The 12,199-nt window shown below is 51.4% G+C and overlaps 1 protein-coding gene across 8 annotated transcripts in view; it reads right to left on the reverse strand.

Moving 5' to 3' along the window:
- Nucleotides 1-12,199, reverse strand: part of LOC115335872 (myosin phosphatase Rho interacting protein) — an 81,876-nt gene that overhangs the window by 23,041 nt on the left and 46,636 nt on the right. For 5 of the 8 annotated variants that reach the window (XM_030002185.1, XM_030002188.1, XM_030002181.2 and 2 more), the window contains 7 exons: nt 7,673-7,814; nt 7,018-7,134; nt 4,358-4,414; nt 2,873-2,941; nt 2,557-2,646; nt 1,987-2,096; nt 1,000-1,038 (listed from right to left, as the gene is read on the reverse strand). In XM_030002185.1, the coding sequence (XP_029858045.1) occupies nt 1,000-1,038; nt 1,987-2,096; nt 2,557-2,646; nt 2,873-2,941; nt 4,358-4,414; nt 7,018-7,134; nt 7,673-7,814 (624 nt within the window). The remainder of the gene's footprint in view (nt 1-999; nt 1,039-1,986; nt 2,097-2,556; nt 2,647-2,872; nt 2,942-4,357; nt 4,415-7,017; nt 7,135-7,672; nt 7,815-12,199) is intronic. The other 3 variants (XM_030002180.2, XM_030002186.1, XM_030002187.1) reach the window with 1 other exon arrangement.

Consider the following 12,199-nt stretch of genomic DNA (forward strand, 5'->3'; position numbering starts at 1 on the left):
AGTAATTAGGACTTGAGTAACCGAGAAAAAGTGTGTTTGGCTTGGTGGAGACATGGCAGCAGGTTAACAAGAGACACAGCAGAGGGCTGCAGGAGTGTGTGGAGTCGGACCGGTCCCAGGGATGGGGCAAACGCCACTGCCCTCCCGGCACAGCCAAGCATCCAGACTAACGTCCCTCTTGTACCCTGGCCACGCTGTGCAGACGTTTGCCACCTCTCCGTCATGAGCCTTTGGCAGTCTGTCCTTCAGCTTTCCAGCAGCCCTGTTCACAAGACGCTCCCCAGTTGTGGATGTTAATCATGTGCCCAAAGCCAGGTGGGATGGGCTGGAATACCCCACGCCGCGGCAAAGGGCTTGCAAGCAGGCACCGGGTGAACACAGCCCTGCTTCAGAGAAGGTGCAGCCCTTCAGCTCACAGCAACAACTTCTCAGCAAAGTGACTAACCCACGCCAGACTCTACCCCATCCAAAACCAGCTCGGAGGAAAACAACAGAAGTGCACCTATAATTCCCTTCTCCCCAGCTCAGGATTGAGATTCACAGTCTATTTATGTAGCATAACAAGTTACTGCCCAACTGGTGCTTGCGCTTGGACCCTCTCACAAGGGTAAGCCAAGTCAAACTACTTCGCGTGGGCTTGGAGCAGATGCAAAGACAGTGAGCACAGGACTACCGTGCTGCAGTAACCTGTTAGGCTGTAAATATATCTGGCTCTTTAAAGGCAGACAAGTCCCCTCAAATTTCCTTGGTCTTCATCTTCATATCTAGTCACATCGGAAGATACCAGTGTGGGGAAATCAAGTGTCAAGACCAGGTTGCTTCTTCCCTTCTCTCTGGCTTTTATTTAAAGAAAAAAAAAAGGGGGGGAAAAAAGAAAAGAAAAATAAATGGAAACTGCAGGACTTCCCATCCGAGGTGCAGAAAAGGAGAAGCATGCAGTGAATCACGAGATATACAAACCACAAAACGTTAATACAGGAGAGAACACAGTTTTCCAACCTGGGCTTCAGCACGGATAGTTTCAAAGAGAAGTTTTTCCTGGGATTGCATGGAAATCAAACATACACAGGAGTGAGGAGAGAGGCGGCTTCCCCGAGACCCCCGCGAGATCCACCAGAGCTCGGGCAGGGCTGGGAAACGGTGGCCGAGTGCCAAGCGGGATGGGGAAGGAGAGGCTGGAGCATCTCCAGGTCAACAGCACCGGGTGAGAAGAGCCATTCCATCAATGCAGGGACAAACCTGGCAAAAACCTGCTCGTTGCAGCTATGGTAAGGACAGGAGACGGAGTTAATGGTGCGGCCGTGTCCATGAAGCCTGTAAGAGGTGGCCCGTACGAGTGTGGCTGGCGCAGTTAGCTGTGAGGAGGTCAAACACCCTTTACCCGCAGCTGCAAGCGCTCACAGAAGGTACTCTGTGAAGCGGGGGGGTCCCTTCCTCTGGCACTGATGGCAGGAGGAGACGCGAGCATTACTAACGCGTAAGGGGAATGAGCTGCGGCAGCTATCTGGAAGATCAAAAGAGGAGGGAAGACGATTTGCTGGCTGGAGTTTAAAATATATCAGAGCCAAACAGCTTCTAAATTGAACCCTGGGCTCGTGCTGCCGTGACCCGCGGAGGGGATGGGCAGCTCATGCTGAACAGTAGCCAGAGGAAAGGGGGAACCCAGCACAACTGAATCCAAGTGGTTTCACAATACCTGGTGGGAATCCAGAGGAGCCTTGATATAGGAACAGTATTTCATATTCCTATGCACAAATTAAAGCCACATTTTCAACCCACTTTGAAATCTGCACGCGTTAAGAGTAACTCAGCATATCAGCATCCCCACAAAGCGTATCCAAATTAAGCCCAGAGAGGGATGTGAGAAAGAGCCGCAGCTTCCAGGAACGGACAGGCTCAGGAAGAGGAAAGAAAGGGGATAAGGGAAGAGTTATTCCTGCACAGCAAACCAGACAACTGCAGGGGCTGCTAAACTCCCCCCTTTACCTTGTTACATCTGGAGCAGTGGTAGGGCGAACATGCTTCATGATGGTCTGGATCCAGTTGCGGCGAATGCCCGATGTCATGGCGGACAGGGTGAACTCCCCCTCCTTCGTCTAGCGAGAGAGGAGGACCAGCTCAGAGCAGCTGACTGCACCCACCAGCACCTTCCCACCCCCCCAGCACCACCCTGCACCCAGCCCCGAGCACCCAGCGCTGGGGCACTTCTCGCCGGCCACGCGGAGGTCGCACCCAGCCCCTCCATCCTCCAGCACACTCATGGTGGGAATTAACATTTCTCAGCAATGAGGCTAGTTTTGCCGTAGCCAAGACCCTAAGGCTGAGACAAAACCTTCCCTTTCCCCCTCCCCATTTTTTGTGAACCAAAAAACTGGCTCTCAAACCCAAGGCCATAGCTCTCTGGAGCATTGTGGGAGATGCCCAGTGGTCTCTCTTAGGTGTTTGGGGAGATGTTTCCCTTGCCACAGATGAGCATCCCCAAGCAGCAGCACAATGTGAGCAGCCCTGTCTGCTGTCCTGCAGCTGGACTCTTCTTCCTCCCCACATTCTCCTTACATGGATCTGGAAGCCGTAGTTTCGCTGAACCGGGTACTCAGTAACATCGTAGCACGTGGATAAATCAATTTCTCCATCCAGGTCAGCTGCCTGGAGAGGGAAGAGGTAAAATAAGCCGTAATGCTTTGCAACCCCAAAGTGCGGTGGGCTCGCAGGGAGGCACGCAGCAGGTCCTTGAGAAGCACAAAGCCCTGAAGAGCGGTGCTCCAGGACCTTGGCATCTGGGAAGACAACCTGCCCGGGGTCAGTTTGGGAGCACCTGGGACTCCCGGGGTGCAGAGCGATGGGTTGAACACCGATGGGAGAAGACACTTACCTCCTCCGCCACCGAATCCCGGTAGTATCTCAGGCTCTGGTCGGTCAGCACAAACCAGTGCTTCTTCCACTAGGAAACAACCAAGATGGGGCAGTTATAATCCTGCTTCTTCCTCACCAGTGCCACCCAGGCAGCTCGTCACAGGTCACCCAGCAGAGATTCCCCGCAGGGAGGCAGCTCGCAGCCTCTCCCCTCCCAGCTCCGCACCCGGCTTCACCGAGAGGCCTTCCCAGGGGGAAGGGGACACCCGAACAGGCAGCAATGCAAGGGACACCGTGATGGTTTGCACTGCCAGGACACTGATTTCCCCAGCGCTGCCGCACTGGCAGAGTGCTGGACCCTCCGTGGCACCAACCCTGCATGTGATGGTGAAACACTGCAAGAGCCATGGGGGCAGTCGGAGCCTTCCCATTAGCTCCGCTGGCAAGACAATGCTTTTAGTGGCTGCACTTAAAGCCTTCAAGGGACCATTTTTAAAAAAAATTTTAAAAAGCAGTAAAACATTCATGTTTTATCTGCAGTACCTGAGTTGGAGCCTATTCCTGGCCCTCGCTCTATACAAACAGGCCTTCTGCACGCTCCCAGCGAGGCACAGTCTTACCCAAGGCAGCTTTCAGTTAATAACGCACTTGCTCCAGCAGCCGATTCCCCCTCTGGCTGCCTACAGACGTGCCCTCGGCCCCACGGCCCAACGCACCAGTGGGTACCCACAGTGGAGCCCGGGCCACGGCGCTCACAGTTGTGGGCAAGTCGCCTTCATTTTCTCTCAACGGGCTGAGCAGGAGGGAAGGAAATCCAGGGAAGGGGCGGTTTGCAAGCAGCCAGGGCACCCATGACACCTCGGCATCAGTGCCCATCTCTAAGGCTCCAACAGAGCAGCAGATCCTGCATCTCTCCGGGAACGGACAGGAGGGAAGTGGCCGCGGCTGCTTCCCTCAGTGCCAACTCAAGAGGCATTTATTTATTTCTTGGCCCTGCCATTTCCCCAGCACTCAGGGGACCTTATCTGAGCCTCATTACTGACGCCAAAGAGGTTGCTGGGTCGCAAGGGAGATGAGACTAACAAGAGAATGGGAACGCGAAACCAGTGCTGCTATCCAAGCTGCCCCAGCTTCCTAAAAACCCATGACACGATATCCAGCTGTGGGGCTTTGAAACCTCCCCAGGACAGAGCACCAGCTATTCCCACGCCAAGACAAACACCGTTTGCACAGGGCTCGCACACAACCACTGCTGCATGGCTCCAGAGTTGTACAAATTCCCTGTCGCTGCTCTGCCCAAGCACCTATATCTTGTTTCCCCCATCTGGAGCATGGCCCAATGCTGATCTACGGTGCAAGGACATCAGGGCTTTGTCAGCGCCGAGCACAGCCCCATGCACATCCTGAATAGCCGGGATGTCGGAGTGAGTGCCAGCTGCCAGAAACAGGGACCAACCGCAGCTCCAAAGACCAACGTGAAGGACAGAGCACTCCCCGGACTCACCTGCCCGTCCTCATACTGCTTTGTCAACCAGCCCTTCTTGAAGTTCAGCAGGTCAGGCTACAAGAAAGGAGAGAGGCGATCAGAGGGGAGGGAAGAAATGTCTTATCAGCAACGGCTTGATAAAACACAGCATCGCAATAAAAGAGACCAGCAACAGTTAAATTCATAGAATAGTTTGGGTTGGAAGGGACCTTGGATCCAAACTGGATGGTTATACTGCACGGTGGCTAAACATTCGCTCCCAGGAGGAACAGAGACCTGCTGTACGGTTTATTCAGGCTGTCCCCTTCCCAGCACTTCTCTTGTAATTTCCTACTGCTACAGCAGCATTACAGAGGAAGGAGAAGCAAGGAATTAGCAAGACTGCAGGCAGTTTTGTCCCTCTATTATATATTATGAAGGACAAACTACATGCTATTGATGCAAGGCTGCAGGGTTCAAAACAAGACTGAGTTCCAAAGGCTGGAAATACAGGGAATCCCAGCACTGCACCACCCAAACGACACCTGCTCTTTCTTCCAAAGTGGGTGCATCAGGATGTTGAAGCTCTGAGAAAAGCAACCAAGACAGCGTGGGATAAATCCTGCCAGCCCTTCCTCCCAGCCCTGCCCGCACGCAGGGAAGGATGTGGTGGAAATGCTTTCACTCCCTCGAGGCTGAGCTCCTCCAGCTGCTCCATGTGCTGCAGAGTGGAGGAGGAAAGGACAGCAGTGTGTGAAATGCAGCTGTAGTTTCTGAAATGGGCTATAGCAAGGGGAGCAATGGAAAACTGGAGTCTGGAAGCCTATTCAATCAAACCTATGCTCTGGGGCACCACATCCCACGTTTGAGTGCTCCCGCAGTGGCGGGAACCCAGCCCTGCTTCACAAAAACACAGGGGAAAGTAAATGCCACCTTGCCCTTCCCGAATCCCTAGCGAACTGGAGGAAGGAGCGGACAGACGCCAGCCTGAGCAGCCCTGGCTGTGATGTGGCTGCAGGCAATAAACCCGCCGAGCCCCACCAGGACCTGCTGACAAGGCAGCGATAAGCCACAAACAAACTATAGAGAAAATTGCATTTGCAACGACTACATCCATCTCTTAAGTAGGCTATGAGAGCTGGGCGTCCTAATCTCAGCCCTAATTTACCCTGAGAGAGCAATACCACCACCTGCCTGCTTCTCCTCTGCTGAAGTGCAGGTGGGATCGGGCTTCCAGGATCTGGGTCCTGTTTAAGCTCCTTCTTGTACAACATGAAAGCGTCAAGCAAAGGATATACATTTTGGTCCAAAAATAACCAGCTCCCAACCATGCACTTTGCAGAGAAGGAAAACAGAGGGCCTGCAAGAGTTATAGTTGTTCATGGGCTTGTTATTTATCAACTGAGAAGAATCACAGGGCAAGAATCTTCTGCAAAAGCAGATAAACCCCTCCTTAGCAGCATTCATACTACACTTCTCAGTTTCCTTAAAATTTAAGCAAAGGCATAGAAGCAGCCAGAGAGGAAAGAGGCTGCTAAACAGTATATGCACACATTTCAGACTGGGCTGCAGCGAGACACTACAGAAGCACGTGGAGCGGGAAGGTTTCTCCTGCAGGTCCTACTCCTCCACGGAAACCCCTTTGCTTTCCTCTGAGTGCTTGGGCAGGCAAGAGAGCAGAGGCTTTGCCCGAAGCTGCAAAGCTGCTGGAGTACAAAAAGTGTGCGACCAGCTGCCACTGAAGGGTGTAGACATTAGAAACCAAAAACAGATGAAGCAATTGATGGAAGATACCCACGCAATGCAAGCCACAGCTCTGCTGTAACCCACTGAGCCTAACAAGGGATGAACTCTCCCTTGGCTTTTACCCTGATGAATAACCGATCTGATCTGATTTGACACAGCGAACCCGACGGGCAGGGGAGAGTCTTGCAATCACAGTCGGAAGCCAGCAGACATGCAGGTTTTTCTTACGTTGCTACTTTTATAGCAGGAGTGGCACAATAAAAGCGTATTTAATGCAAGGAAAAGGTTTTCTTCCCACTGACTGCATGATTTTCTTGCCTTCACTAGACGATGTGCATTGCCACTTAATATGCACTTCTTGCACCTTTTTATTACCACCAAGAATTTAAAAATCGCTCTTGTGGCTGTACAAGTCTACATGAAAAGCTACTACAGAAATGCTAAGCCACTGCATTTTTCTGAGAAGTACTTCAATAGAAGCTGTCCATCCACGAAAAACGCAGCTCGTATTTACAATGGCTGTGTAATCTTTTTGAGAGATTAGCAAGTGTATTTATTTTGTTCCTACAGAAGGGTGGCAAGTGAGAGGAAAGCATTTTGTGTTTGTTCTGTACTGTTTGCCTCCAGGGCTGGTGAGCATTTGAAATATGCAAAGGGAGGAAAGCTCAGGAGGGCAGGTTCAGCCCTTCCTCACAGCCTTCGTCCCACTCACACCCACTTGCAACTGCATAAACATCAAGGAAGCGGCATTAGAAAACTAGGCCATGTGTTAGCTCTCCTTAACATGCCAAGCGTGAAGTGTGAAGCTAAGTCACTGAAACCTGCTCCGAATCCGAGCGTATCCTATGTCCTACGTGCTGGCTCCGGGGAAAGCAGCAGTTTTCACCAGACCTGCCCAGGAAGGGCCTCCCACGTCCTCCCCCAAGGCAGAGGACACGGCCCCGGCGGCTCACCGTCATAGAGGACTCTGTGGACCTTCTGTCCAGCGACTTCGCCCGGCGATGCGGGGACAGAGGAGACGCAGACACATCCAGGATGGAGCCCACAGCGGCACCTTCACAAGTGAAGTCCTGTGTAAACAGCGTTAGCCCAGATCAGCGCAGGAACTAGGACAGCAAGTCCCACTCTCTTGGCTCACGGCATAAAAATCCACATATTTAAGGGGCATCTCAGGCTCAGAACAAGTGTCATTTCATTGGCAATACATTTTTTTGTACTCTCAGGCATTAATTTGTTCCCAATATATCTAAGCGTATCTGGGACTTTCAAGACTGCCTGTTTCTTTTGTTACTCTACCCCATCCTGATGTGTCCTGCCATGCCAGATCTGAAGTTTCTCTCTTTCTATTTTGGAAGAAGGAGAAAAGACAGCCTGATTTTCCACTCTGACCTGCAGCTGGGCCAAGGGAGCAGAAGAGAAAGCAGCAAATCTGCACAGACTGAGTGCACACAGTGGTTTGCATGAGCCTGCCTGCGACTCCAGATCCCCTTCTCTACCCAGGGACAAACCCTATAACTAAATCTTACAGCTAAACCCTCTGTCCTGGGCTGCCGGATCCCAGCTGCCATCTTCCAAACCCCACCACAAGACCTCGGCTGAGCAGCTTACCCGTTTCCGTGGGAAAACCCTCTTCTCGCTCCTGCCCTGCCGCGTCTCACTGGAAAGGGCAGCACTGGCCGACACGTTCGTTTCCATGTGCTCCGCGTTCTCAATATCTAATGCCTCAAATTTTTCAATTACCTGGGATCGCCTGGAAAACAGAGAAAAAGGGGAAACCAGAGCCACTTTAAACACAAGAACAGCAACTGCACTGAGCTGTACAATCCCACAAATTCAAGGCTGCAGAATTGCTGGACCCAGTGTTCATGCACACCTGGCTTTTGGTCACCGTTTCTCTGCAAGCTCTAGCGTGCACAAATCCAGGGCAAAATGCCCCAGTCTGACATGCACCATTTTACCTGCAGCCAAAGTGGGGAAAAACCTCACACTACTCAGCTCCACAAATAGTATCTGTTTAAATATCTAGAAAACCCTTACAAAACCAGAAATAACTTTTTCCTTGTAAATTTTACAGCCCTTTGAGAAGCAGGGATTATTGAGCAGCTTTGGCTTAAGCTTTGCCTTTACTTTCTAGCACTGCAGCTATCGACGGCCCCCCAGACCACAGAGCAGAGACACATAAGACGAAGCTGGGGTGCAGAGGTAACGGGTGGCTACGGGTCACCCTGCGTGCTCACGGCAATAGATACTGTCTAAAAACTCAGCCCCACACAGGTAACTTCCACAGGGTTGCACTGAGTGAGGAGTGTCCGTAGGTGCCTCCAGGCAATGGGTCTGGCTCGCAAGGTGCGCCAGCCGAAGAGGCATGAGATGAGGAGCACCCTGTGCAGGCACAGCAGGACATCCCCTGCAAAACCCCGGGGCTCTACCCTCCTCTCAAACTGGTCTGCAAATCCAGTATGGACAGCAGGGAGCACAACCTGGGCTCTTAGACACCGCCTCGGTGGCCCATCACACCGTGGCACACATGTCTCCGAGGACGGAGGAGAACTATGAAGAAATGTGGATGGAGCAGGAGCCAACCCCGGACCAAACCCAAATGGGATGCTGCTAAGAACGAGCAAACAACAGGCCTTTGCAGGTGGAATTAAAAGCGCCATTTCAGCATGAAAAGCTGCTCACTGACCCACAGGAGAGGAAATACTCGAATTTTCAAAGGGCCTGCTGGTGTCTAAGTTTGCATGCCCAGGGGTTTGGGCAAGTATCAGCCTCAGGTCTTTAATCACAACCTGGGAACGTGAAGCAATAACCCACCACCAACACACACACCAGCTGAGCTCCAAGCTGTGAGGTTTAAAGCTCAATTTCGAACCTCCCCAAAATGCTCAATCTGGGTGGGTTCTGGACACAAAATTTGGACCCACGCGTGCCGCATCTAAACTCAGGGCTGCTTGCTCTATGCGAACCTCTAATGTGCATGAAAATCACAACGGCAATCACATGAGGGAAAACACGTTATCCAAAAAAAAACATTTTTAACCCTTCCCACAAAAAGGAACAGCTTGTTAAGGACTCAAAAAACATGAGATGTTCAGTTTTCAACCAACATTTGCACCAAATTCCATAAATGAGACGAATAGTCTGAGTACATCATGTCCCCCAGCAGGCTGGACGCCCCCCACTGCTGCTCAGAGCCAGGCTGCCAGGACTGGGCGCTGAAGCCCACAACCAAAGAGGAAGGGACAAAATCGGTGGGGAAGACTTTCCTTTGGAAATTCAAACGTCTCTGATGTTTTTATGGGACATCTGTTCAGCCCCTGCTACCACCCAGTTTGCAGACTGGGAGCGGGCAGATCCCGGGCTCGCACAGAGCTCCCCATCCCCCTGGGATGTTCTGCTCACGAGATGTCCATTCAAATAAGCCAGCCTGCAGAGCATAAATCCACCTCCTCTGTTCACTGATAGATGGGGAACTGTTTTGGAGTCACCGTTTTTTAACCCTTTTTACACTGGCCCAGCCTTCTCTGAGTCTCAGTTTAGGAGGGAGTAAGAGGTCCATGAATTAACATTGTCTGTACCCTACTAGGTGAAGGCCTGAAGAAAAACAAATCAGGATTAAAAAAAAAACCCAACCAAAAAACATAAAACAAAATCAAAAGCAGGTTGATTTCTCATGAAAGGGGCTGCACCACCAGGTTGTTCTACGGCTTGAGATTGAGATGAGATGGTAGCGAAGCAGGCGAAGTAAAGGCGGACACGTCACACAGCAACACAGCAGGAGAAGGTGGAGAGCAACAAGACCTGGAAGAAAACAAGGCTGGAAAATGAATGAACAGAAGAGGAAATTATATATCTGCATCTACATACAAAACAAAATCAAAATCATTCCAGTAATTCATCATTGAAAAAGGGAGGAGAAAAATAAATCACTGCAACCAAATCACAGCCCCAAGGGTTAATATCATCCGGATTACAGGAAAGAATCGTTTTTTTCCCATTAGCTCAACGTTTCAGAGAGTTACTGCTAGAGATCCTGGGGGGACGGGGAGGGGAAGGGCTCTCCTCTCCTCCCCACCACGTGGAGGAGAAAGTGCTCCCTCTGAACAGCAGCTCCATGTTGACAAAACAAGGCTGCAGACAGGTACGAAGAAGCGTTTTAAAAGCTGCGGTGCCATTTAGTGCTTTCTCAACTACAAAGCTCATCCCAAGGAGTTCTCTGGCCATGCAGGCTGTTAATCTTTTCCAGGCCACTAAACCCAAGCTGCAGATCTTGGTTGTTAGGTGGAGGGGTGTGTGCGGTGGGAAGGAAAGCTATAAAGTCCAGCACAAGCTATCGTTAAAGTGATTTTCTTTGATTGGAAGAAAGGGCTTGTTTTTATTGGATTCATTCATTATTTAGCAGCAAGAAAGACAGCGAGTGTCAGGAAAAGGAAGAGGAATTTCCCCAAGAGGTCCACAAAAATGAAGAGGATAGTTTTACAAGAAAAGAAAAACTATACTTGGGAGAGTAGGCGCTCCTCTCTACGGGTAGAAGCAGCATTCAGAGCAGAGCCTTATGTCTCAAGAAGCTCCAGAGAAGGAATTTGAGAAAGAAAAGTCTTTTAAGCAATTTCAGGCAGCTCTGCCATTTATCGAGGCATTGTATTTCTAAATACACCTCAGCCCCCTGACCACGCTCCTACAGCAGGTCTGGCAGACGCCACAGTGGACTCTTGCCAGCATGAGCAGAACGTGGGGTCAACCGGGAAAGCCATGGTTTTAGAGGCTGCATCCCTGGAAGTGTGCAAGAAAAGCCAAGTTTGCCAACCAGAAATCCTGACGCTCCTCGGGGAGCTGCAGGAGGCGGGTGAGCCCGCAGCAGCATACCCAGAGGAAGGGGCTCCGGGTCTATGCACCCCAAGAACTCCCCACCCAATGGTGGTCTCCTTCCCAGGGCCGTTGGCACCCTTTGAGATGTGCCAGGATTTATCCCTGCACCTGCAGAGCCCCACTGGGATATGGGGACCGATGTCCGAGGACATCCCTGCAGCCCTCTTCAGCTCTGATATTGTGTGCAAAACAGGCTTCGAGATTCATCCATGGGATTTCCAAAGAGCTGCCCCTGCTCTTTCACCCTAGGGATGGGTCTGAGATGGGAGACGGGAGGCAGGGCTCAACCTCTCTGGACACAGACTCTGTCCCCCAGGCTGGTCGGGCACCCCTGCACAATGCCGGCAGCCCCGTCCTGCTGCGTGCCAGCAGAGGGAACTCGCACTCTGCCGCTCCGCCAAAATCACGGAGATTATCTCCTGTTTTCTGATTCATGTTTCTGAGTGGCTGCGAGCTCAGGCATCTGCATGAGGCGTGGAGTCAGCGTCAGGTATAAGTGGTCAACACAGAAAATTTCTAGCACAGTCCTGGACTTAAGTCACATAATATCTCTTACTATAACAGGACAAGAAGCCTTGAAAAACAGCTTTATTGGGAGCAAAGCCTACAGGTGTGTCACCCAGGATGCAGCACTGGGTACCTAAAATAATTCTTTTCCATCCATAGCTCTGACACTTGCACTGATTTACGGTGAGTAAACAAAAAAAACCCGGAGGAAGAGCCGAAAATACCAACAGAATCAGAGCGAGTTCATTTGGCTGCACTGAGAGATGAAAGGCAGATCTGAACGATGCCTGGCTGGCGCCTATGGGGTTGGCATGTGGGCAAGTGATTTCAGGCAAGCGTTCCTGGACGTGTTAGTGGGTTACTGAGAAGGATTATTAGAAATGGTGTTAAACCCGGGGGAAAAAGCTGACCCCACAGCATGGAAGTGAGTTATTGTATTTGCTCAACCTCAAACAGCACAGCCTGAGCTTGGAAGAGAAAAATGAGAGGGATATGTGGACTAAGTAAACTCAAATTTAAAAAGCAGCCAAGCCAAGCTGAGCATGGTGCTGGTGAATGTTAATTCTCTGGTGCGACGCTGGCCTGCCTCTCCGTGCCATGCCGAGTCCAGCCGAGCTCTGGGACACACGGTCTCTCCACCCACATGGGCCAATTCCCAGGTCACCAGAGGAGAAAGCAAACGTGCCCGTCCCTAAACACTGCCCGCTGAGCCGTCCCTGCTCATGGCACGCTCCTCCAGCGCCACGGGCTGTGATCCCT

Source organism: Aquila chrysaetos, chromosome 25 (genome assembly GCF_900496995.4).
Source record: "Aquila chrysaetos chrysaetos chromosome 25, bAquChr1.4, whole genome shotgun sequence".
NCBI lineage: Eukaryota > Metazoa > Chordata > Aves > Accipitriformes > Accipitridae > Aquila > Aquila chrysaetos.